General features: G+C 39.2%; 1 protein-coding gene across 1 annotated transcript in view; it reads left to right on the top strand.

Annotated features, from left to right (window-relative positions):
- Positions 1 to 26,331, top strand: part of RBM18 (RNA binding motif protein 18) — a 311,856-nt gene that overhangs the window by 9,349 nt on the left and 276,176 nt on the right. Inside the window, exon 2 of the mRNA XM_053695613.1 lies at positions 5,697 to 5,819. Within this exon, the coding sequence (XP_053551588.1) occupies positions 5,707 to 5,819 (113 nt within the window). The 5' untranslated portion in view covers positions 5,697 to 5,706. The remainder of the gene's footprint in view (positions 1 to 5,696; positions 5,820 to 26,331) is intronic.

Here is a 26,331-nt window from a genome sequence, read left to right as displayed (position 1 = left end):
TTGTCTCTGTGTATATTCTACACCCCCCTCAGTTGTCTCTGTGTATATTCTACACCCCCCTCAGTTGTCTCTGTGTATATTCTACACCCCCCTCAGTTGTCTCTGTGTATATTCTACACCCCCCTCAGTTGTCTCTGTGTATATTCTACACCCCCCTCAGTTGTCTCTGTGTATATTCTACACCCCCCTCAGTTGTCTCTTTATAGTATTTATTTTTTGTAACACTTCTACACAGTGGTGACATTCCAACAAAGTCTGTTGGCCTGAGTGTGCAGTGCTGCCTCTGGCGCATCACCGTACTGCTGCCTCTGGCGCATCACCGTACTGCTGCCTCTGGCGCATCACCGTACTCGTACTGCGGCATGTGGCGCATCACCGTACTCGTACTGCGGCCTGTGGCGCGTCACCGTACTGCGGCCTGTGGCGCGTCACCGTACTGCTGCCTGTGGCGCGTCACCGTACTGCTGCCTGTGGCGCGTCACCGTACTGCTGCCTGTGGCGCGTCACCGTACTGCTGCCTGTGGCGCGTCACCGTACTGCTGCCTGTGGCGCGTCACCGTACTGCTGCCTGTGGCGCGTCACCGTACTGCTGCCTCTGGCGCATCAAGGTGGCGTCTCTGGGATATAAAGCTACGGGCTTCCATATCAAATAACATTGTGTCAGACGATCTGTAAATGTTATTAAATAAAATATATATATATATATATATATATATATATATAATTATTATTATTATATAGATAGTTGTATACACCAAATAATTAATTTTATTTGTAAATCTCCAAATGTCACTCTGTGTAATTTAGCACCCACTTCTTTTGAGTACACAAGATACAGCATAAGCCTGTGTCCCAATCATCAAAAGAAATTGTTTTCAAAGTAATCTTAGAAAAGACAATTTGCCTAGTTAATCTCAGACTGTCATTTCAAAGAAAGGCAAATTGTTTCAAAAGACATGGCCATCTATATTTTGTATATTATAAATCTTGGATCAAGCGTGAGGATTCCCTTTCCTGATTACAATGCATTCAGGTGAGATCAGAGAAAAGACATGTGGTCTAATTAGATCAGGCAGTTATTTTGAAAGAAGATGTCACCATGTGGCTGCTCTGTTTGAAGTTGATTTCCTGCCCAAGATAATGATAACGTATCAGACCCTGTAAATAAACAGACATGGCCCGTAGTGTTTACAAAGATGTTAAGGGCCCCCTATTGTGTTTGAATCCACAAATTCTAGACAATGGAAGTTTGGCCATGCAAAATCAAGTGGTTTGCATTGTAGCCATTAAATTCATTTTTAAACTACAGCCTGCATAATTTAAATATTATATAACAATGTTTAATCTGCTGTATTTTGTATGAATATAAGGAGTTATTCAAATGAACATATATATTCAGACACATATTAAATATGAATAGCTGAAAACCTAGGAATCCAAATTTCAACATGCCTTGACCTATGTATTTTTCTTTTAAACATAAGATGTTTTTAAGGATTTAATATGGCGCATCACCGTACTGCTGCCTCTGGCGTATCACCGTACTGCTGCCTCTGGCGTATCACCGTACTGCTGCCTCTGGCGCATCACCATACTTCTGCCTCTGGCGCGTCACCGTACTGCTGCCTCTGGCGCGTCACCGTACTGCTGCCTCTGGCGCGTCACCGTACTGCTGCCTCTGGCGCGTCACCGTACTGCTGCCTCTGGCGCGTCACCGTACTGCTGCCTCTGGCGCGTCACCGTACTGCTGCCTCTGGCGCGTCACCGTACTGCTGCCTCTGGCGCGTCACCGTACTGCTGCCTCTGGCGCGTCACCGTACTGCTGCCTCTGGCGCGTCACCGTACTGCTGCCTGTGGCGCGTCACCATACTGCTGCCTCTGGCGCATCAAGGTGGCGTCTCTGGGATATAAAGCTACGGGCTTCCATATCAAATAACATTGTGTCAGACGATCTGTAAATGTTATTAAATAAAATATATATATATATATATATATATATATATATATATATTATTATTATTATTATTATTATTATTATTATTATTATTATTATTATTATTATTTAGATGGTTGTATACACCAAATAATTCATTTTATTTGTAAATCTCCAAATGTCACTCTGTGTAATTTAGCACCCACTTCTTTTGAGTACACAAGATACAGCATAAGCCTGTGTCCCAATCATCAAAAGAAATTGTTTTCAAAGTAATCTTAGAAAAGACAATTTGCCTAGTTAATCTCAGACTGTCATTTCAAAGAAAGGCAAATTGTTTCAAAAGACATGGCCATCTATATTTTGTATATTATAAATCTTGGATCAAGCGTGAGGATTCCCTTTCCTGATTACAATGCATTCAGGTGAGATCAGAGAAAAGACATGTGGTCTAATTAGATCAGGCAGTTATTTTGAAAGAAGATGTCACCATGTGGCTGCTCTGTTTGAAGTTGATTTCCTGCCCAAGATAATGATAACGTATCAGACCCTGTAAATAAACAGACATGGCCCGTAGTGTTTACAAAGATGTTAAGGGCCCCCTATTGTGTTTGAATCCACAAATTCTAGACAATGGAAGTTTGGCCATGCAAAATCACGTGGTTTGCATTGTAGCCATTATATTCATTTTTAAACTACAGCCTGCATAATTTAAATATTATATAACAATGTTTAATCTGCTGTATTTTGTATGAATATAAGGAGTTACTCAAATGAACATATATATTCAGACACATATTAAATATGAATAGCTGAAAACCTAGGAATCCAGATTTCAACATGCCTTGACCTATGTATTTTTCTTTTAAACATAAGATGTTTTTAAGGATTTAATATGGCCAATTTTAATAATCTGTTTCTTTATTTTCCAGGCATATAGCGAGTACACGTGTGGTTGTCCCAATGGGAGGTGTACTGAATATGAGAGATGCTGTGGTTTTATATGAATAAAGGGAAATAACCAAATGCTATTTTTAAATGGATTTTAAGATGATAGTTAGCATTTTAAATTCTTTATTAATATGATTATTGAAATCATACTGTGTTTGATATTGAAGTGATCAGAGAAGATGGCACTATATGATCCTATGAATATTAAACACATAGTTTATTAATATCAAATTATAGTGTACATATTAAAAATATACAATCTGTAATTTTCTGTTAGCAGTATTGAGAATGAACGGTTTGTTTTTGTCATGTTGCCCCCCGGTGTTGCGATGCGAGAGTTACATCCAAAAGATTTGACTGTTAACAAAGATGCGTTGTCCAGGGCCAATCCGATAAGACCTCCCAGGTGTCCAATGAAATGTTCAGCTCGAAGGGCCTCCCAAACCAATTCACCAATGATGGTACAAAACAAAAAGGGATGGGGTTATATCACATGATAAAACCCCAAGCATAGGATGAAAGAGAGAGCTGCTGTCTGTCTGCTAACTGGTAACTGAAATTGGCTGCGTTTGAAATACAGTTACTAAAAGGCATAATAGCTACCCTTACTTTTCCACATGCAAAATACTCCTTTTGTATTCTGAGGTGAAATTGGACCTATTGGAAATATTGGAAGCTGAATATCGATTTGGTAAAGTATAAGAGGTTGCTAAATATAGGTCAAATTTTTAAACAAACATTCATTGTTGCTGTAATTAGCAGACTTAAAAGAGCATATTTGTATTTTAAACTAATATTTCATAGCTTGTGTATTTTAAAACTAATCCTTAGTGCTAAGTAATTTATATTTGCAAATATATATATATATATATATTAGAATTGGTCTTAATTGTAAGTAACTAAGAATTTATTTCAGCTTAGATAAATTGGCATACTAGTTTGTTTGTTGGCACAAATAATAAGCTTTATAGCTGATTGTACTGCTTGAATGTTAGTGGCTCAGATTCTTGTATATCATATTGTGGTACTTTAAATGCAGCTATGATTTGAGAGACTATTGTGAATAAGGCCACTTTTATGATCTTTGCATAACATATATTATAATAGTTAAACTTGTATAGTTTGATTCATATTCTGGTTCCTTCAAATATATTTCAATGTGTTTATAAATATTAACTAATAAAAAGAACTTAGGAATTTATAATAATTGTATTGTCTTGGTATATGCATTTTTTATTGGGGGTTTATTTTAAAGAATAATTATTAAATATATTGTATTATAACCCAGCCATTACTGACAATTGTGTCCTACACAAGAAGATCCATGACACACTTGTTGCTTAAACTCCAGTCCCAGTAAAGTGATGCCCTTTTCCTTGATTTGTACTGTAGTTCTGGTGCATTTGTGAGCCAAATTCATATTATTTGTACAAACATTGTTTTCAGCCTAACTCACAGATGTGTGTGTGGTCCAAATCCATTTAGCCAAGATCCAATGGGTATGCAGCCATTAATCCTAACTTCACAATACTTTTGGGTGTGGAACGTCATTTCAAATTTTGGTCACTGTTGTTGTATATAAGTATGAAATGACTTCTATTACTACGTTCCTACGTTTTAATCAATTGTTCCAGGTGTTTATAGTATAGTATTTAATTCTCTGTGCTTTAGCCAACCTTTTCCTTCCATTATTTGTAAGTGGTGATTCTAGATTTCAGTAACTATATAAGCTGGGGAAAGTCATGTTTAGATCTTGGACATATAAGCATCTTTTTCTTGGCTGAGTTTCCGTTCCAAAGCCTCACAGGGATCATCGCTAATCTGAGAGGGAACATGTGAACCATTAATGGCCAGATTCTGATACAGAACAGATCAACAGATTACCAAAATCTGATTTAATGTTGAACAGATACACAATTCATGTGTAATGTTTAATATAAGCTGCTTTAGGAATATTATATCTGCATAAGTAAGCCAGACTGGAATGATTGTAGGGAGAGTTAATTAGCTAAGCAGATTCGGTACTCAATGGTACTGTTTTTTTTTTTATAAAGGGGACATAACTTGTGCAAAAATAAAATACTCTCATTCATGCCACAAATATGTGTTTACCCCCCCCAACAAAGGGGTTAAACTCATAGTTAAAAGGACACTAAACACTTTTCATGCACCTCCCTCTAATCATGGGTGCTGCCATTTTGGAACTTAGGTTACCCTGCAGGTATCTGATGGAGAGTTATCATCACTAGATTTCAACATGGCGGCACCGATGACTAGAGGGAGGCAGGAATAGCCTATAAAATGTACTTACTGTTTAAAGGGGCATGAAACCCAAACATTTTCTTTCGTTATTAGAGAATGCAATTTAAAAAAAGTTTCCAGTTTACTTCTATTATCAAATTGGCTTTATTCTCATGTTATTCTTTGTTGAAGACATATCTAGATAGGTAGCGTGAACATGATCGGAAATAGTGCCGCCGTCTAGTGCTCTTGCTAATGTATAAGATTGCTGCCATATACTGCTACATACATGTGCAAGCTCCTGAGCCTGCTTCCCTGCTTGTCAACAAACGATAACAATAAAAGATGTGATCATAGCAGTGCATTGGAAAGTTGTTTAACAGATGTTCTATCTGAATCATGAAAGAACAATTTGGGTTTTATGCCACTTTAAAGTCCTTTTAAACTTCCTAAAGAGAGAGAAAATCCTGGCCAGGCTGTTACATTTTCTGGAGCCCCCAGTACAATAAAATAGAAGCACTTACGTCTGGTGAATTTGTAGATGTTTTACAAGTTCTTGTTTCACTTTCAGATACAAATCGATGGAGGAAGAAGCGAAATCTCTACCTCTGGAAAATGCGTCAATCCTATCAGAGGGCTCCCTACAAGATGGGCACAGGCTATGGATAGGCAACCTGGATCCTAAAATAACCGAGTGAGTGCTAAACCAAGTGTTTGACCCTTTATCAAGTCCAAGTCAATATACGCACTCAATAAACATGGTTCCTTAGACGCCTGCTCAGACGGCTGTTTCACTCTTTCTGGTACTTTATGGGGATGGGATAAGCAATGAGTTCAAGACATTTACCAAGGAGGGGATGGGTAGAAGGTTGCTGGGATGCAGAATACAATCGGTGAACCTAGGTGGTCTTTAAAATGTACATCAATACTCCTGCAGGACAAGGTATCGCTGCTTGTGAGAGGCCCAATTATAGTATCCGCAGTAACAAGCTGGATATTAAAGTCATCAAAACTGCATTGCAAAATAAAATCATTTAAAGCAGGAATAGGGAACCTTTGCCCTCCAGAAATCATTTGAAAACATTTTTAAAATTGTATTCTTTATCAGAAACATGAAAGTAAAACATTGGGTTTCGTGTCCCTTTAAACTAACAGCTTGTTAGCAACGGTTGCATTATTTTGTAGCCCAAGAACAACACCTTCAAATGTCTCTAGTAAGTTTATCTTATCTCCTCTGCCAGTTAGGCACAGATATACATAAGCTCCTGCACTGATCAAACAAACACTTTGTAGCATGTGGCAAAGTAACTATTATGCCACACTGGCTCCCTTTTGGGGCAGTGGAAAAAACACCATTTTCAGAGTTACAGGAAAAAATAAATAAAAGTTAATTGCAGTTTCTTTCATGTAATTAGCAAGAGTCCATGAGCTAGTGACGTATGGGATATACATTCCTACCAGGAGGGGCAAAGTTTCCCAAACCTCAAAATGCCTATAAATACACCCCTCACCACACCCACAAATCAGTTTTACAAACTTTGCCTCCTATGGAGGTGGTGAAGTAAGTTTGTGCTAGATTCTACGTTGATATGCGCTCCGCAGCAGGTTGGAGCCCGGTTTTCCTCTCAGCGTGCAGTGAATGTCAGAGGGATGTGAGGAGAGTATTGCCTGTTTGAATTCAATGATCTCCTTCTACGGGGTCTATTTCATAGGTTCTCTGTTATCGGTCGTAGAGATTCATCTCTTACCTCCCTTTTCAGATCGACGATATACTCTTATATATATACCATTACCTCTGCTGATTTTCGTTTCAGTACTGGTTTGGCTTTCTACAAACATGTAGATGAGTGTCCTGGGGTAAGTAAGTCTTATTTTCTGTGACACTCTAAGCTATGGTTGGGCACTTTTTTATAAAGTTCTAAATATATGTATTCAAACATTTATTTGCCTTGACTCAGGATGTTCAACATTCCTTATTTTCAGACAGTCAGTTTCATATTTGGGATAATGCATTTGAATCAATCATTTTTCTTACCTTAAAAATTTGACTTTTTTTCCCTGTGGGCTGTTAGGCTCGCGGGGGCTGAAAATGCTTCATTTTATTGCGTCATTCTTGGCGCTGACTTTTTTGGCGCAAAAAATCTTTTCTGTTTCCGGCGTCATACGTGTCGCCGGAAGTTGCGTCATTTTTTGACGTTCTTTTGCGCCAAAAATGTCGGCGTTCCGGATGTGGCGTCATTTTTGGCGCCAAAAGCATTTAGGCGCCAAATAATGTGGGCGTCTTATTTGGCGCTAAAAAAATATGGGCATCGCTTTTGTCTCCACATTATTTAAGTCTCATTTTTCATTGCTTCTGGTTGCTAGAAGCTTGTTCCTTGGCATTTTTTTCCCATTCCTGAAACTGTCATTTAAGGAATTTGATCAATTTTGCTTTATATGTTGTTTTTTCTCTTACATATTGCAAGATGTCTCACGTTGCATCTGAGTCAGAAGATACTTCAGGAAAATCGCTGTCTGGTGCTGGAACTACCAAAGCTAAGTGTATCTGCTGTAAACTTTTGGTAGCTGTTCCTCCAGCTGTTGTTTGTATTAATTGTCATGACAAACTTGTTAATGCAGATAATATTTCCTTTAGTAAAGTACCATTACCTGTTGCAGTTCCATCAACATCTAATGTTCAGAGTGTTCCTGATAACATAAGAGATTTTGTTTCTGAATCCATCAAGAAGGCTATGTCTGTTATTCCTCCTTCTAGTAAACATAAAAAATCTTTTAAAACTTCTCTTTATACAGATGAATTTTTAAATGAACATCATCATTCTGATTCTAATGACTCTTCTGGTTCAGAGGATTCTGTCTCACAGGTTGATGCTGATAAATCTTCATATTTATTTAAAATGGAATTTATTCGTTTACTTAAAGAAGTACTAATTGCTTTAGAAATTGAGGATTCTGGTCCTCTTGATACTAAATCTAAACGTTTAGATAAGGTCTTTAAATCTCCTGTGGTTATTCCAGAAGTTTTTCCTGTTCCTGGTGCTATTTCTGAAGTAATTTCCAGAGAGTGGAATAATTTGGGTAATTCATTTACTCCTTCTAAACGTTTTAAGCAATTATATCCTGTGCCATCTGACAGATTAGAATTTTGGGACAAAATCCCTAAAGTTGATGGGGCTATTTCTACCCTTGCGAAACGTACTACTATTCCTACGGCAGATGGTACTTCGTTTAAGGATCCTTTAGATAGGAAAATTGAATCCTTTCTAAGAAAAGCTTATCTGTGTTCAGGTAATCTTCTTAGACCTTCTATATCATTGGCTGATGTTGCTGCAGCTTCAACTTTTTGGTTGGAAACTTTAGCGCAACAAGTAACAGATCATGATTCTCATAATATTATTATTCTTCTTCAACATGCTAATAATTTTATCTGTGATGCCATTTTTGATATTATCAGAGTTGATGTCAGGTTTATGTCTCTAGCTATTTTAGCTAGAAGAGCTTTATGGCTTAAAACTTGGAATGCTGATATGTCTTCTAAATCAACTCTACTTTCCCTTTCTTTCCAAGGTAACAAATTATTTGGTTCTCAGTTGGATTCTATTATCTCAACTGTTACTGGTGGGAAAGGAACTTTTTTACCACAGGATAAAAAAATCTAAGGGTAAAAACAGGGCTAATAATCGTTTTCGTTCCTTTCGTTTCAACAAAGAACAAAAGCCTGATCCTTCTTCCTCAGGAGCAGTTTCAGTTTGGAAGCCATCTCCAGTCTGGAATAAATCCAAGCCTTCTAGAAAAGCAAAGCCAGCTTCTAAGTCCACATGAAGGTGCGGCCCTCATTCCAGCTCAGCTGGTAGGGGGCAGGTTACGTTTTTTCAAAGAAATTTGGATCAATTCTGTTCACAATCTTTGGATTCAGAACATCGTTTCAGAAGGGTACAGAATTGGTTTCAAGATAAGACCTCCTGCAAAGAGATTTTTTCTTTCCCGTGTCCCAGTAAATCCAGTGAAAGCTCAAGCATTTCTGAAATGTGTTTCAGATCTAGAGTTGGCTGGAGTAATTATGCCAGTTCCAGTTCTGGAACAGGGGCTGGGGTTTTATTCGAATCTCTTCATTGTACCAAAGAAGGAGAATTCCTTCAGACCAGTTCTGGATCTAAAAATATTGAATCGTTATGTAAGGATACCAACATTCAAAATGGTAACTGTAAGGGCTATCTTGCCTTTTGTTCAGCAAGGGCATTATATGTCCACAATAGATTTACAGGATGCATATCTGCATATTCCGATTCATCCAGATCACTATCAGTTCCTGAGATTCTCTTTCCTGGACAAGCATTACCAGTTTGTGGCTCTGCCGTTTGGCCTAGCTACAGCTCCAAGAATTTTTACAAAGGTTCTCGGTGCCCTTCTGTCTGTAATCAAAGAACAGGGTATTGTGGTATTTCCTTATTTGGACGATATCTTGGTACTTGCTCAGTCTTTACATTTAGCAGAATCTCATACGAATCGACTTGTGTTGTTTCTTCAAGATCATGGTTGGAGGATCAATTCACTAAAAAGTTAATTGATTCCTCAGACAAGGGTAATCTTTCTGGGTTTCCAGATAGATTCAGTGTCCATGACTCTGTCTTTGACAGACAAGAGACGTCTAAAATTGATTTCAGCTTGTCGAAACCTTCAGTCACAATCATTCCCTTCGGTAGCCTTATGCATGGAAATTCTAGGTCTTATGACTGCTGCATCGGACGCGATCCCCTTTGCTCGTTTTCACATGCGACCTCTTCAGCTCTGTATGCTGAATCAATGGTGCAGGGATTACACAAAGATATCTCAATTAATATCTTTTAAACCGATTGTACCACACTCTCTGACGTGGTGGACAGATCACCATCGTTTAATTCAGGGGGCTTCTTTTGTTCTTCCGACCTGGACTGTAATTTCAACAGATGCAAGTCTTACAGGTTGGGGAGCTGTGTGGGGATCTCTGACGGCACAAGGAGTTTGGGAATCTCAGGAGGTGAGATTACCGATCAATATTTTGGAACTCCGTGCAATTTTCAGAGCTCTTCAGTCTTGGCCTCTTCTGAAGAGAGAATCGTTCATTTGTTTTCAGACAGACAATGTCACAACTGTGGCATACATCAATCATCAAGGAGGGACTCACAGTCCTCTGGCTATGAAAGAAGTATCTTGAATTCTGGTTTGGGCGGAATCCAGCTCCTGTCTAATCTCTGCGGTTCATATCCCAGGTATAGACAATTGGGAAGCGGATTATCTCAGTCACCAAACGTTGCATCCGGGCGAATGGTCTCTTCACCCAGAGGTATTTCTTCAGATTGTTCAAATGTGGGAACTTCCAGAAATAGATCTGATGGCGTCTCATCTAAACAAGAAACTTCCCAGGTATCTGTCCAGATCCCGGGATCCTCAGGCGGAGGCAGTGGATGCATTATCACTTCCTTGGAAGTATCATCCTGCCTATATCTTTCCGCCTCTAGTTCTTCTTCCAAGAGTAATCTCCAAGATTCTGAAGGAATGCTCGTTTGTTCTGCTGGTAGCTCCGGCATGGCCTCACAGGTTTTGGTATGCGGATCTTGTCCGGATGGCCTCTTGCCAACCGTGGACTCTTCCATTAAGACCAGACCTTCTGTCGCAAGGTCCTTTTTTTCCATCAGGATCTCAAATCCTTAAATTTAAAGGTATGGAGATTGAACGCTTGATTCTTGGTCAAAGAGGTTTCTCTGACTCTGTGATTAATACTATGTTACAGGCTCGTAAATCTGTATCTAGAGAGATATATTATAGAGTCTGGAAGACTTATATTTCTTGGTGTCTTTCTCATCATTTTTCTTGGCATTCTTTTAGAATACCGAGAATTTTACAGTTTCTTCAGGATGGTTTAGATAAGGGTTTGTCCGCAAGTTCCTTGAAAGGACAAATCTCTGCTCTTTCTGTTCTTTTTCACAGAAAGATTGCTAATCTTCCTGATATTCATTGTTTTGTACAAGCTTTGGTTCGTATAAAACCTGTCATTAAGTCAATTTCTCCTCCTTGGAGTTTGAATTTGGTTCTGGGGGCTCTTCAAGCTCCTCCTTTTGAACCCATGCATTCATTGGACATTTAAATTACTTTCTTGGAAAGTTTTGTTCCTTTTGGCGATCTCTTCTGCCAGAAGAGTCTCTGAATTATCTGCTCTTTCTTGTGAGTCTCCTTTTCTGATTTTTCATCAGGATAAGGCGGTGTTGCGAACTTCTTTTCAATTTTTACCTAAGGTTGTGAATTCCAACAACATTAGTAGAGAGATTGTGGTTCCTTCATTATCTCCTAATCCTAAGAATTCTAAGGAGAAATCGTTGCATTCTTTGGATGTTGTTAGAGCTTTGAAATATTATGTTGAAGCTACTAAATCTTTCCGAAAGACTTCTAGTCTATTTGTTATCTTTTCCGGTTCTAGAAAAGGCCAGAAAGCTTCTGCCATTTCTTTGGCATCTTGGTTGAAATCTTTAATTCATCATGCCTATGTTGAGTCGGGTAAAACTCCGCCTCAAAGGATTACAGCTCATTCTACTAGGTCAGTTTCTACTTCCTGGGCGTTTAGGAATGAAGCTTCGGTTGATCAGATTTGCAAAGCAGCAACTTGGTCCTCTTTGCATACTTTTACTAAATTCTACCATTTTGATGTGTTTTCTTCTTCTGAAGCAGTTTTTGGTAGAAAAGTACTTCAGGCAGCGGTTTCAGTTTGAATCTTCTGCTTATGTTTTCATTAAACTTTATTTTGGGTGTGGATTATTTTCAGCAGGAATTGGCCTTCTTTATTTTATCCCTCCCTCTCTAGTGACTCTTGCATGGAAAGATCCACATCTTGGGTAGTCATTATCCCATACGTCACTAGCTCATGGACTCTTGCTAATTACATGAAAGAAAACATAATTTATGTAAGAACTTACCTGATAAATTCATTTCTTTCATATTAGCAAGAGTCCATGAGGCCCACCCTTTTTGTGGTGGTTATGATTTTTTTGTATAAAGCACAATTATTCCAATTCCTTATTTTATATGCTTTCGCACTTTTTTCTTATCACCCCACTTCTTGGCTATTCGTTAAACTGATTTGTGGGTGTGGTGAGGGGTGTATTTATAGGCATTTTGAGGTTTGGCAAACTTTGCCCCTCCTGGTAGGAATGTATATCCCATACGTCACTAGCTCATGGACTCTTGCTAATATGAAAGAAATGAATTTATCAGGTAAGTTCTTACATAAATTATGTTTTTATTATATCTTTTCATGTGACAACACTGAAGAAATTACACTACAATGTAGTGAGTGTACAGTCTGTATAACAGTGTAAATATTTTATATCTTTTCATGTGACAACACTGAAGAAATGACGCTTTACTACAATGTAAAGTAGTGAGTATACAGCCTGTATAACAGTGTAAATATTTTATTATATCTTTTCATGTGACAACACTGAAGAAATGACACTTTACTACAATGTAAAGTAGTGAGTGTACACCCTGTATAACAGTGTAAATATTTATTATATCTTTTCATGTGACAACACTGAAGAAATGACACTTTGCTACAATGTAAAGTAGTGAGTATACAGCCTGTATAACAGTGTAAATATTTTATTATATCTTTTCATGTGACAACACTGAAGAAATTACACTACAATGTAAAGTAGTGTGTACACCCTGTATAACAGTGTAAATATTTATTATATCTTTTTATGTGACAACACTGAAGAAATGACACTTTACTACAATGTAAAGTAGTGAGTGTACAGCCTGTATAACAGTGTAAATATTTTATTATATCTTTTCATGTGACAACACTGAAGAAATGACACTTTACTACAATGTAAAGTAGTGATTGTACAGCCTGTATAACAGTGTAAATAATTTATTATATCTTTTCATGTGACAACACTGAAGAAATGACACTTTACTACAATGTAAAGTAGTGAGTATACAGCCTGTATAGCAGTGTAAATATTTATTATATCTTTTCATGTGACAACACTGAAGAAATGACACTTTGCTACAATGTAAAGTAGTGAGTGTACAGCCTGTATAACAGTGTAAATATTTTATTATATCTTTTCATGTGACAACACTGAAGAAATGACACTACAATGTAAAGTAGTGAGTGTACAGCCTGTATAACAGTGTAAATATTGTATTATATCTTTTCATGTGACAACACTGAAGAAATTACACTTTACTACAATGTAAAGTAGTGAGTGTACAGCCTGTATAACAGTGTAAATATTTTATTATATCTTTTCATGTGACAACACTGAAGAAATGACACTTTACTACAATGTAAAGTAGTGAGTGTACAGCCTGTATAACAGTGTAAATATTTTATTATATCTTTTCATGTGACAACACTGAAGAAATTACACTACAATGTAGTGAGTGCACAGACTGTATAACAGTGTAAATATTTTATTATATCTTTTCATGTGACAACACTGAAGAAATGACACTTTACTACAATGTAAAGTAGTGAGTATACAGCCTGTATAACAGTGTAAATATGTATTATATCTTTTCATGTGACAACACTGAAGAAATGACACTACAATGTAAAGTAGTGAGTGTACAGCCTGTATAACAGTGTAAATATTTATTATATCTTTTCATGTGACAACACTGAAGAAATGACACTTTGCTACAATGTAAAGTAGCGAGTGTACAGCCTGTATAACAGTGTAAATATTTTATTATATCTTTTCATGTGACAACACTGAAGAAATGACACTTTGTTACAATGTAAAGTAGTGAGTGTACAGCCTGTATAACAGTGTAAATATTTATTATATCTTTTCATGTGACAACACTGAAGAAATGACACTTTACTACAATGTAAAGTAGTGAGTGTACAGCCTGTATAACAGTGTAAATATTTTATTATATCTTTTCATGTGACAACACTGAAAAAATGACACTTTACTACAATGTAAAGTAGTGAGTGTACAGCCTGTATAACAGTGTAAATATTTTATTATATCTTTTCATGTGACAACACTGAAAAAATGACACTTTACTACAATGTAAAGTAGTGAGTGTACAGTCTGTATAACAGTGTAAATATTTTATTATATCTTTTCATGTGACAACACTGTAGAAATGACACTACAATGTAAAGTAGTGAGTGTACAGCCTGTATAACAGTGTAAATATTTTATTATATCTTTTCATGTGACAACACTGTAGAAATGACACTACAATGTAAAGTAGTGAGTGTACAGTCTGTATAACAGTGTAAATATTTGAGTATATCTTTTCATGTGACAACACTGAAGAAATGACACTTTACTACAATGTAAAGTAGTGAGTATACAGCCTGTATAACAGTGTAAATATTTTATTATATCTTTTCATGTGACAACACTTAAGAAATGACACTTTGCTACAATGTAAAATAGTGAGTGTACAGCCTGTATAACAGTGTAAATATTTTATTATATCTTTTCATGTGACAACACTGAAGAAATGACACTTTGCTACAATGTAAAGTAGTGAAGGTACAGCCTGTATAACAGTGTAAATATTTTATTCTATCTTTTCATGTGACAACACTGAAGAAATGACACTTTACTACAATGTTAAGTAGCGAGTATACAGTCTGTATAACAGTGTAAATATTTTATTATATCTTTTCATGTGACAACACTGAAGAAATGACACTTTACTACAATGTAAAGTAGTGATTGTACAGCCTGTATAATAGTGTAAATATTTTATTATATCTTTTCATGTGACAACACTGAAGAAATGACACTTTACTACAATGTAAAGTAGTGAGTGTACAGCCTGTATAACAGTGTAAATATTTATATCTTTTCATGTGACAACACTGAAGAAATTACACTTTACTACAATGTCAAGTAGTGAGTGTACAGTCTGCATAACATTGTAAATATTTATTATATCTTTTCATGTGACAACACTGAAGAAATGACACTTTGTTACAATGTAAAGTAGTGTTTGTACAGCCTGTATAACAGTGTAAATATTTTATTATAACTTTTCATGTGACAACACTGAAGAAATGACACTTTGCTACAATGTAAAGTAGTGAGTGTACAGCCTGTATAACAGTGTAAATATTTTATTATATCTTTTCATGTGACAACACTGAAGAAATGACACTTTGTTACAATGTAAAGTAGTGAGTGTACAGCCTGTATAACTGTAAATTTGCTGCCCCTTCAAAATAACAACACACAGCCATTAATGTCTAAACCTAGGGCAACAAAAGTGAGTACACCCCTAAGTGGAAATGTCCAAAGTGTCAATATTTTGTGTGGCCAGCATTATTTTCCTGCCTTAACTCTCTTGGACATGGAGTTCACCAGAGCTTCACATGTTGCCACTGGAGTCCTGTAATCTGCAGGGTCTGCTGAATAAATCAATATACAATAAATGTGTTGTTTTTTCACTAGAAAATTACCTACAGTGGGGCCTAAGTATAAGCAGCATCTAAAAACACCAAAATAGCTCATCATGTGAGTGGAAATGGCTCAGCAGTTGAAGGGTTAATTAACTTGCATTAAATAAACTACTATGGTACTATAACTAAGATAGACACAGCAAATAAATAGTTTTTGTCACAAAGAACCATCATGAAATGTGCAAAGATATATTTCTTTTTAATGACACAATGAGTCCACGGATCATCTTGATTACTAATTGGATATTCACCTGCTGGTCAGCAGGAGGCGGCAAAGAGCACCGCAGCAGAGCTGATAAATATCACCTCCCTTCACTCCCAACCCAGTCATTCTCTTTGCCTGCGTTAGTGATAGGAAGTGGCAAAGTGAGGTGTTGATTAAGATTCTTCTATCAAGAGTTTATTATTTTTAAAGTGGTACAGGATTGTGCAACTTTTTCCTAGAGTGTAGCTGTAGTCCATGTCAGTCTCTGCTGTAGAGCTTTGGTGGCTTTAGAGTAATGGGAACTTTTGGGACATAATTCTCACTGCGCCTCCCATATTAATTCTGAACTAATTTCCTATAGTCTGAGGGATATGACTTAGTCTCTGTTTTCTACAGGTCGATGTGAGGAAGAGTTACCTCTCAAACCTGTGAACTGCCTTGCTGTCAGGCAGTACCCTGAGGTAAGTGCTATTTTCTTGTTCTGGGGCAGTCAGATCAACTCAGAAAAGAGTGGGCACAGGAAAATACCTTGTTTATTTAGTAAAGGGCTTTCATGTAAGGGGCACTTTATTGTTGGCAATACTCGGCAGGAGAGAAATATTTGGCAGCTATATGTATTTTATTTCATGTTATTGGCAAGAGTCCATGAGCTAGTGACGTATGGGATATACAATCCTACCAGGAGGGGCAAAGTTTCCCAAACCTCAAAATCCCTATTAATACACCCCTCACCACACCCACAATTCAGTTTTACAAACTTTGCCTCCTATGGAGGTGGTGAAGTAAGTTTGTGCTAAGATTTCTACGTTGATATGTGCTTCTCAGCATTTTGAAGCCTGATTCCTCTCAGAGTACAGTGAATGTCAGAGGGATGTGAAAGGAGTATCACGTATTGAATGCAATGATTTTCCTCACAGGGATCTATTTCATAGGTTCTCTGTTATCGGTCGTAGAGATTCATCTCCTACCTCCCTTTTCAGATCGACGATATACTCTCATATTCCATTACCTCTACTGATAACTGTTTAAGTACTGGTTTGGCTATCTGCTATATGTGGATGGTTGTCTTCTGGTAAGTATGTTTTCATTACTTAAGACACTCTCAGCTATGGTTTGGCACTTTATGTATTTATATAAAGTTCTTAATATATGTATTGTACTTATATTTGCCATGATTCAGGTTTCAGTATATTTCCTTTTACAGACTGTCAGTTTCATATTTGGGAAATGCATTTGTAAGAAATTTATTTCTTACCTGGGGTGTAGTTTTTTTTTCAATTGACTGTCATTTTTCAAATTCACAGAATTAGGCTTGCGAGGGCGCAAATTTTTTTTTTGGCGCAAATTTACGTTCGTTGACGCACATTAGTCATTTCTGGCGTCTTAGTTGATGCCGGGTCCTTTCACATGGTTACGTCTTCTATTATGCGAGTGTGTCGTTTCTGGACGTTTTTGGCGCCAAAAATATTTTTCTTTTTATTGTGCGTCATACTTGGCGTCAAATATTTTCATTATTTTAGACCCCATTCCGATTTGCCTCTTGCCTTTTTCTATGTCAGAGTGTTATTCTGTTTGCATTTTTTTCCCATTCCTGAAACTGCCATATAAGGAAATTGATAATTTTGCTTTATATGTTGTTTTTTTCTCTTACATTTGCAAGATGTCTCATTCTGATCCTGTCTCAGAATTCACTCTTGGATCCCTGCTGCCTGATAACAGTTCTACCAAAGCTAAGTGCATTTGTTGTAAACTTGTGGCGATTATACCTCCAGCTGTGGTTTGTAATAGTTGTCATGATAAACTTTTACATGCAGAAAATGTGTCCATCAGTAGTAGTTCATTATCTGTTGCTGTTCCCTCAACATCTAATGCACAAGATATACCTGTAATTTTAAAAGTTTATTTCTGATTCTATTCAGAAGGCTTTATTTATCTGCCATTCTGCCTTCTAATAAACGTAAAAGGTCTTTTAAAACTTCTCATAAGGTTGATGACATTTCAAATGACCAGCAACATACTGAATAATCCTTCTCTGATGAGGATCTATCTGATTCAGAAGATCCTGCCTCAGATTTTGACACTGATAAATCCTCTTATTTATTTAAATTGGAGTATATTCTTTCTTTGTTAAAAGAAGTGTTGATTACATTGGATATGGAGGAAACTAGTCCTCTTGATATTAAAACTAGGAAACTTTTAAATTCTGTTTATAAACCTCCTGTGGTTATTCCAGAGGTTTTTCCATTCCTGATGCTATTTCTGATATGATTTCTAAGGAATGGAATAAGCCTGGTACTTCTTTTATTCCTTCTTCAAGGTTTAAAAAATTGTATCCTTTGCCAGAAGTTAGATTGGAGTTTTGGGAAAAGATCCCCAAAGTTGATGGGGCTATCTCTGCTCTTGCTAAACGTACTACTATTCCTTACGGAAGATAGTACTTCTTTTAAAGGTCCTTTAGATAGGAATCTTATCTAAGGAAAGCTTATTTATATTCAGGTCATCTTCTTAGGCCTGCAATTTCTTTGGCTGATGTTGCAGCTGCTTCAACTTTTTGGTTGGATACTTTAGCGCAACAAGTATCGGATCATGATTTGTTTAGCATTGTTAAGTTGATTCAACATGCTAATAATTTATTTGTAATAATTTTTGATATTATCAAAATTGATGTTAAATCTACGTCTTTAGCTAGAAGAGCTTTGTGGCTCAAATCTTGGAATGCTGATATGACTTTCTAAGTCCAGATTGCCATCTATTTCTTTCCAAGGTAATAAATTATTTGGTTCTCAGTTGGATTCAATAATTTCAACTGTTACTGGGGGGAAGTGAGTTTTTTTTTGCCTCAGGATAAAAACCCTAATGGTAAATCTAAAGTTTTTAACTTGTTTTGTTCCTTTCAACAAAATAAGGAACAGAAACCTAATCCTTCCCCCAAGGAATCTGCTTCCAATTGGAAGCCTTCTTCAAATTGGAATAAATCCAAGCCATTTAAGAGATCAAAACCAGCCCCCAAGTCCGCATGAATGTGCGGCCCTCATTCCAGCTCAGCTGGTAGGGGGCAGATTAAAAATTTTCAAAGATGTTTTGATCAATGCAGTCCAAAATCATTGAATTCAGAGTATTGTCTCTCAGGGGTACAGAATAGGATTCAGAGTAAGACCACCTGTGAGAAGATTTTTTCTCTCACGCATTCCGATAAACCCAATAAAGGCTCAGGCTTCTCTGAAGTGTGTTTCAGAACTGGAGTTGTCAGGGGTAATCATGCCAGTTCCGTTTCAGGAACAGGGTCTGGGGTTTTATTCAAATCTATTCATTGTCCCAAAGAAAGAAAATTAATTCAGACCAGTTTTGGATCTAAAGATTTTGAATCGATATGTAAGAGTACCAACTTTCAAAATGGTGACTATAAGGACTATTCTGCCTTTTGTTCATCAAGGGCATTATATGTCAACAATAGACTTACAGGATGCATATCTTCATATTCCGATTCATCCAGATCACTATCAGTTCCTGAGATTCTCTTTTCTAGACAAGCATTACCAATTTGTTGCTCTTCCTTTTGGCCTAGCGACATCTCCAAGAATCTTTTCAAAGGTTCTAGGTGCCCTACTCTCTGTAATCAGAGAGCGGGGTATTGCGGTATTTCCTTATTTGGACGATATCTTGGAACTCGCTCAGTCTTTACGTTCTGTAGAATCTCACACGAATCGACTAGTGTTGTTTCTTCGAAGACATGGTTGGAGGATCAATTTACCAAAAAGTTATTTGATTCCTCAAACAAGGGTAACATTTTTAGGTTTCCAGATAGATTCAGTGTCTATGACTTTGTCTCTATCAGACAAGAGACATTTGAAATTGGTTGCAGCCTGTTGGAACCTTCAGTCTCAGTCATTCCCTTCAGTAGCTATGTGCATGGAAGTTTTAGGTCTCATGACTGCAGCATCGGACACTATCCCCTTTGCTCGTTTTCATATGAGACCTCTCCAGCTTTGTATGCTGAACCAATGGTGTAGGGATTATACAAGGATATCACAATTAATATCCTTAAATCCCAATGTTCGACTTTCTCTGACTTGGTGGTTAGATCACCATCGTATAATTCTAGGGGCCTCTTTCATTCGTCCAGCCTGGACTGTGATTGCAACAGATGCAAGTCTTTCAGGTTGGGGAGCTGTTTGGGGATCTCTGACAGCACAAGGAGTTTGGAAATCTCAAGAGGCAAGATTACCAATCAATATTTTGGAACTCTATGTGCGATTCTCAGGGCTCTTCAATTTTGGCCTCTGTTGAAGAGAGAACCGTTCATTTGTTTTCAGACAGACAATGTCACAACTGTGGCTTATGTCAATCATCAGGGTGGGACTCACAGTCCTCAAGCTATGAAAGAAGTATCTTGGATACTTGTTTGGGTGGAATTATTTTTATTCTTTATTTATAAAGCGCCAACAGATTCCGCAGCGCTGTCCATGGGTACAAAAATAAAAGTACAGTACAATATATAAGACACCAGGCAAAGTTTAACAAACAAATACAGGGGGAATTGAGGGCCCTGTTCCCGTGGGAACTTACAATCTAGATGGGTAGGAGGGTGAGAAACAGGAGGCGGGGACTGCAAAGATGAGAATGATGTTAGTGTGGAGTTAGATGGGGGCAGCAATTAGGCAAGTGGAATTCATTTGTTACTGATTTGGAGATAGACTTCCATGACAGAATCCAGCTCCTGTCTAATTTCTGCGGTTCATATCCCAGGTATAGACAATTGGGAAGCGGATTACCTCAGTCGTCAGACTTTACATCCGGGAGAATGGTCTCTCCACCCAGATGTGTTTTCTCAGATTGTTCAGATGTGGAGGCTTCCAGAAATAGATCTGATGGCATCTCATCTAAACAAAAAACTTCCCAGGTGCCTGTCCAGGTCCAGGGATCCTCAGACAGAAGCAGTGGATGCATTGACACTTCCTTGGTGTTATCAACCTGCTTATATTTTCCCGCCTCTAGTTCTTCTTCCAAGAGTGATCTCCAGGATTATCATTGAGCAATTGTTTGTGCTGCTGGTAGCTCCAGCATGGCCTCACAGGTTTTGGTATGTGGATCTTGTTTGGATGTCCAGTTGCCAACCTTGGCCTCTTCCACTAAGGTCAGACCTTCTATCTCAAGGTCCGTTTTTCCATCAGGATCTCAAATCATTAAATTTGAAGGTATGGAGATTGAACGCTTAGTGCTTAGTCATAGAGGTTTCTTTGACTCAGTGATTAATACTATGTTGCAGGCTTGTAAATCAGTTTCTAGAAAGATTTATTATCGAGTTTGGAAGACTTACATTTCATAGTGTTCTTCTCATAGATTCTCTTGGCATTCTTTTAGAATTCCTAGAATTTTACAGTTTCTTCAGGATGGTTTGGATAAAGGTTTGTCTGAAAGTTCCTCGAAAGGACAAATCTCTGCTCTTTCTATTTGATTTCTTAGAAAGATTGCTAAATCAGTCTCTCCTCTTTGGATTTTTAATTTAGGTTTGAAAGCTTTACAGGTTCCTCCGTTTGAGCCTATGCATCCTTTGGACATTAAACTACTTTTTTGGAAAGCATTGTTTCTTTTGGCCATCTCTTCTGCTAGAAGACTTTCTGAATTATCTGCTCTTTCTTGTGAATCTCCTTTTCTGATTTTTCATCAGGATACGGCGGTTTTGCGGACTTCATTTAAATTCTTAACTAAGGTTGTGAATTTTAACAACATTAATAGAGAAATTGTTGTCCCTTCCTTGTGTCCTAACCCTAAGAATTCTTTGGAGAGATCCTTACATTCTTTGGATGTGGTAAGAGCTTTTAAATATTATGTTGAAGCTACTAAAGATTTCAGGAAGACTTCTAGTCTATTTGAGATATTTTCTGGTTCTAGGAAAGGTCAGAAGGCTTCTGCTGTTTCCTTGGCTTCATGGTTAAAGTTTTTGATTCATCTAGCTTATTTAGAGTCAGGTCAAGCCCTGCCTTAGAGAATTACAGCTCATTCTACTAGATCAGTCTCTACTTCATGGGCTTTTAAGAATGAAGCTTCAGTTGATCAGATTTGCATAGCAGTAACTTGGTCTTCTTTGCATACATTTACTAAATTCTACCATTTTGATGTATTTGCTTCTTCAGAAGCAGTTTTTGGTAGAAAAGTTCTTCAGGCAGCTGTTTTAGTTTGATTCTTCATTTTTCCAGCGGAAAATGGCTGTTTTTTTTTTTTTCTCTCTCTCTCTAGTGACTCTTGCGTGGAGTTCCACATCTTGGGTATTGCTATCCCATACGTCACTAGCTCATGGACTCTTGCCAATTACATGAAAGAAATCATAATTTATGTAAGAACTTACCTGATAAATTCATTTCTTTCATATTGGCAAGAGTCCATGAGGCCCACCCCCTTTTTTGTGGTGGTTATGATTTTTTTGTATAAAGCACAATTATTTTTGTTACGGTTACCCTTAGTCTCGCTGAGAGATGGACCGCTTAGTAGCCTGGATCCCTATTGCTAAAGAGGGGAGAAGCTGCTTTCCATAGTATTCTATATGAGTCTCGCAAATATAGAATAATCTCCCTTAGCTGCAGTACAGCTAGGATACCCTTCTGCCCACAAAAACGAGTCAACGCTGCGATTGAGGGTCAAACAAGAACTCAGGACTGGGATGCCCAGCCTGCTTTTTATTAAGGTTACATGCACACAGGGCACTCCCAGGGGGAGAGGGGGGGAAGCACAAAATCCCCCATCACACATTTAGATAGAGAGCACTGTCCTTTGACAGGCCACAATAGGATTACAGTACTTAAGATAACAAGTTTACAAGTTCATCTTATCAATTAGCAGTCTGGCTCCGGAGGTGATTAGACAATGGGATTGGTTATCTCTAAACTTAGAGCTGAAGCCAGCAAATGTGTATTTAGGCAATAGTTTCTAAAAGCTGAAAAAAGTTAACTCTTTATGAAATGATACTTGTTACGGTTTTCTTGGAGCCCTTCTTAGGCGCTGGCTTGCTGGTTCAGGCATTGCTGCTGGGAAATAAGCTCTTCACAACAAAATAACTAATGCTTCTGTAACAGTGCTCCCTTTCTGTGGAACACTCTGGCAGACACGGTCTGACCCCTTTTCGGGGCAGACTAAGGCTGTCCAGACCGCTGGTTATGCGGGGCTGAGGTCGGTTTGTCTGGACAACCCGTCGGCGTTGCCATTCTGTTTCCCAGGTCTGTAAGTAATGGTGAAATTGAAGGGTTGCAACGATAAGCTCCAACGTAATAGCCTGCCGTTATCTCCAGAGACCCGGTTCAGCCACACCAACGGGTTATGGTCGGTGACCAGAGTGAACTCCTGCCCATATAAATAGGGAGTCAATTTCTTTAATGCCCACACCAAAGCCAAACACTCCTTTTCGACCGCTGCATAGCTGACTTCGCGGGGCAGGAGCTTCCGGCTGATGTAGGCAACTGGATGCTCCCCTCCATCTTCGCCTACTTGGCTGAGGACGGCTCCCAGCCCAAACATGGAAGCATCTGTATGGACGATAAAACGTTTGTTAAGGGCTGGGGCCGCCAAGACAGGAGCGTTAATTAGAGCATTTTTGAGAGCCTGGAAAGCCGTTTCACAGTGGGGAGACCACAGGACCTGTCGAGGTAAGTTCTTCTTGGTCAAGTCAGTCAGGGGTTTGGCAAGTGTGCTGTAGTCTGGTACGAACCGTCTATAGTACCCTGCCGTGCCCAGGAAGGCTAGGACCTGAGTCTTAGTGATGGGGGTGGGCCAATTGGCGACAGCTTCTATCTTGGCCGGCTCTGGTCGCTGCTTTCCACACCCCACCCGGTGACCCAGGTACTGTACCTCGGCCATCCCAAAGTGACATTTTTCTGGCTTCAGAGTCAGGCCAGCAGCCCGGATCTGATCCAGAACCATTCCTACATGAGCTAAGTGGTCCTCCCAGGACTCACTGTGGATCGCTATGTCGTCCAGGTAGGCGCAAGCAAAACTCTGGAAGCCATCCAGGAGCCTATCCACCAAGCGCTGGAATGTAGCTGGGGCATTCTTCATCCCAAACGGCATTACCCTAAACTGATATAAGCCGAATGGGGTGACGAATGCCGACTTGGGGATAGCCTCCGGGGCCAGGGGAATCTGCCAGTAACCTTTGCAGAGGTCAATAGTGGTCAGGTAATTTCCCCTGGCTATACGATCGAGTAGCTCGTCTACCCTGGGCATAGGGTAAGCGTCCGTCACGGTTTTTTCATTGAGCCTCCGATAGTCTATGCAGAACCGGGTGGTCCCATCTTTCTTGGGCACCAAGACAACTGGGGAGGCCCAGGGACTATCGGAGGGCTCAATTACCCTGAGCTGGAGCATCTCATCGATCTCCTTCTTCATTCCTGTCCTAACTGCTTCGGGGATTCGGTACGGAGCCTGGCGCAAGGGAGCTTGTCCCGGAGTATCTACCTGGTGGGTGGTTAAAGTAGTGTACCCTGGCTTCGGGGAGAAGGTGAGGTGTTTGGACTGGAGGAGTTGGCTGAGCTGCTCCCTTTCAGTGGGGCTAAGTCGGTCTCCTATCTGAACCTGAGCCACTATTCCGGTGGGGAGACTCTTTTCTAATAGGTCTGGAATGGGTAGACTGTCTGGGTCTTCCTGAGGGGAACAACATACGGCCGTCACGTTCTCTGGTCGCTCAAAATATTCCTTGAGCATGTTTACATGGAATGTCTTTCTAAGATTGTTGTCATGGCAGCTAGCTATCACATAAGTGGTGTCTCCCCTTTTCTCTACGATCTGGTAGGGACCCTGCCAGGACGCCTGCAATTTGTCTGTCTTCACTGGCTTAAGTACTAGCACCTTTTGTCCTATGGTGAAGATTCTCTTTCGGGCCCCACGATCGTACCATACTTTCTGTCTTCTCTGGGCCAACTGGAGATTAGCCCGCACGGATTTGGCTAATTGCTCCATTCGGTCCCTGAGTTCCAGCACGTATGGCACAATGGGGACACCGTCAGCCTCCATCTCTCCCTCCCAGTGCTCCCGGATCAGGTTGAGGGGTCCCCGTACCTTTCTTCCGTAGAGCAACTCGAAGGGAGAGAACCCTGTCGTTTCCTGGGGCACCTCCCGATAAGCAAATAGGAGGTGCGGCAGGAAGCGTTCCCAGTCTCGGTATTCCTGAGTGAACGTCTTGAGCATTTGCTTGAGGGTCCCATTGAACCTCTCACACAGCCCGTTCGTCTGGGGGTGGTATGGGGAGCTCAGGAGGGACTTAATTTTGCAAACCTGCCAGAGTTGTTGGGTCAATTCAGCTGTAAATTGGGTGCCTCGGTCGGATAGGATTTCTTTTGGAAATCCTACCCGGGAGAACACCTGTACTAGTGCATTCGCTACCGTATCCGCTTGTATGTTGGATAGGGCGACAGCCTCTGGGTACCTGGTAGCGTAGTCCACTACGGTAAGAATGTAGCGCTTACCGGAGGGACTAGGGGTAGCCAGTGGTCCCACTAGGTCAATAGCAACCCGGCTGAAGGGTTCCTCTACAATGGGCATATTTACTAGATGGGCTTTAGGGTGATCGCCTCGCCTTCCTACTCGTTGACACACATCGCAGGTGTTACAGTAAGTTCTAACGTCAGCGTGCACCCCTGGCCAAAAGAACGTGTGAGTAATGCGGTGTAGGGTACGGGTTACGGCTAGGTGGCCTGCTAAGGGGATGTCGTGGCCTATTTCTTTCATGTAATTAACAAGAGTCCATGAGCTAGTGACGTATGGGATATACATTCCTACCAGGAGGGGCAAAGTTTCCCAAACCTTAAAATGCCTATAAATACACCCCTCACCACACCCACAAATCAGTTTTACAAACTTTGCCTCCAAGGGAGGTGGTGAAGTAAGTTTGTGCTAGATTCTACGTTGATATGCGCTCCGCAGCAAGTTGGAGCCCGGTTTTCCTCTCAGCGTGCAGTGAATGTCAGAGGGATGTGAGGAGAGTATTGCCTATTGAATGCAGTGATCTCCTTCTACGGGGTCTATTTCATAAGGTTCTCTGTTATCGGTCGTAGAGATTCATCTCTTACCTCCCTTTTCAGATCGACGATATACTCTTATATTTACCATTTCCTCTACTGATTCTCGTTTCAGTACTGGTTTGGCTTTCTACAAACATGTAGATGAGTGTCCTGGGGTAAGTAAGTCTTATTTTCTGTGACACTCTAAGCTATGGTTGGGCACTTTATTTATAAAGTTCTAAATATATGTATTCAAACATTTATTTGCCTTGACTCAGAATGTTCAACTTTCCTTATTTCCAGACAGTCAGTTTCATATTTGGGATTATGCTTTAAATTATCATATTTTGTCTTACCTCAAAAATTTGACTTTTTTCCCTGTGGGCTGTTAGGCTCGCGGGGGCTGAAAATGCTTCATTTTATTGCGTCATTTTTGGCGCGGATTTTTTTGGCGCAAAAATTCATTTCCGTTTCCGGCGTCATACGTGTCGCCGGAAGTTGCGTCATTTTTTGACGTTATTTTGCGCCAAAAATGTCGGCGTTCCGGATG

This window comes from Bombina bombina, chromosome 12, assembly GCF_027579735.1.
Source record: "Bombina bombina isolate aBomBom1 chromosome 12, aBomBom1.pri, whole genome shotgun sequence".
Lineage (NCBI taxonomy): Eukaryota > Metazoa > Chordata > Amphibia > Anura > Bombinatoridae > Bombina > Bombina bombina.
The sequence above is the reverse complement of the archived record's forward strand: the minus strand, read 5'-3'. Positions and strand labels throughout refer to the sequence as shown.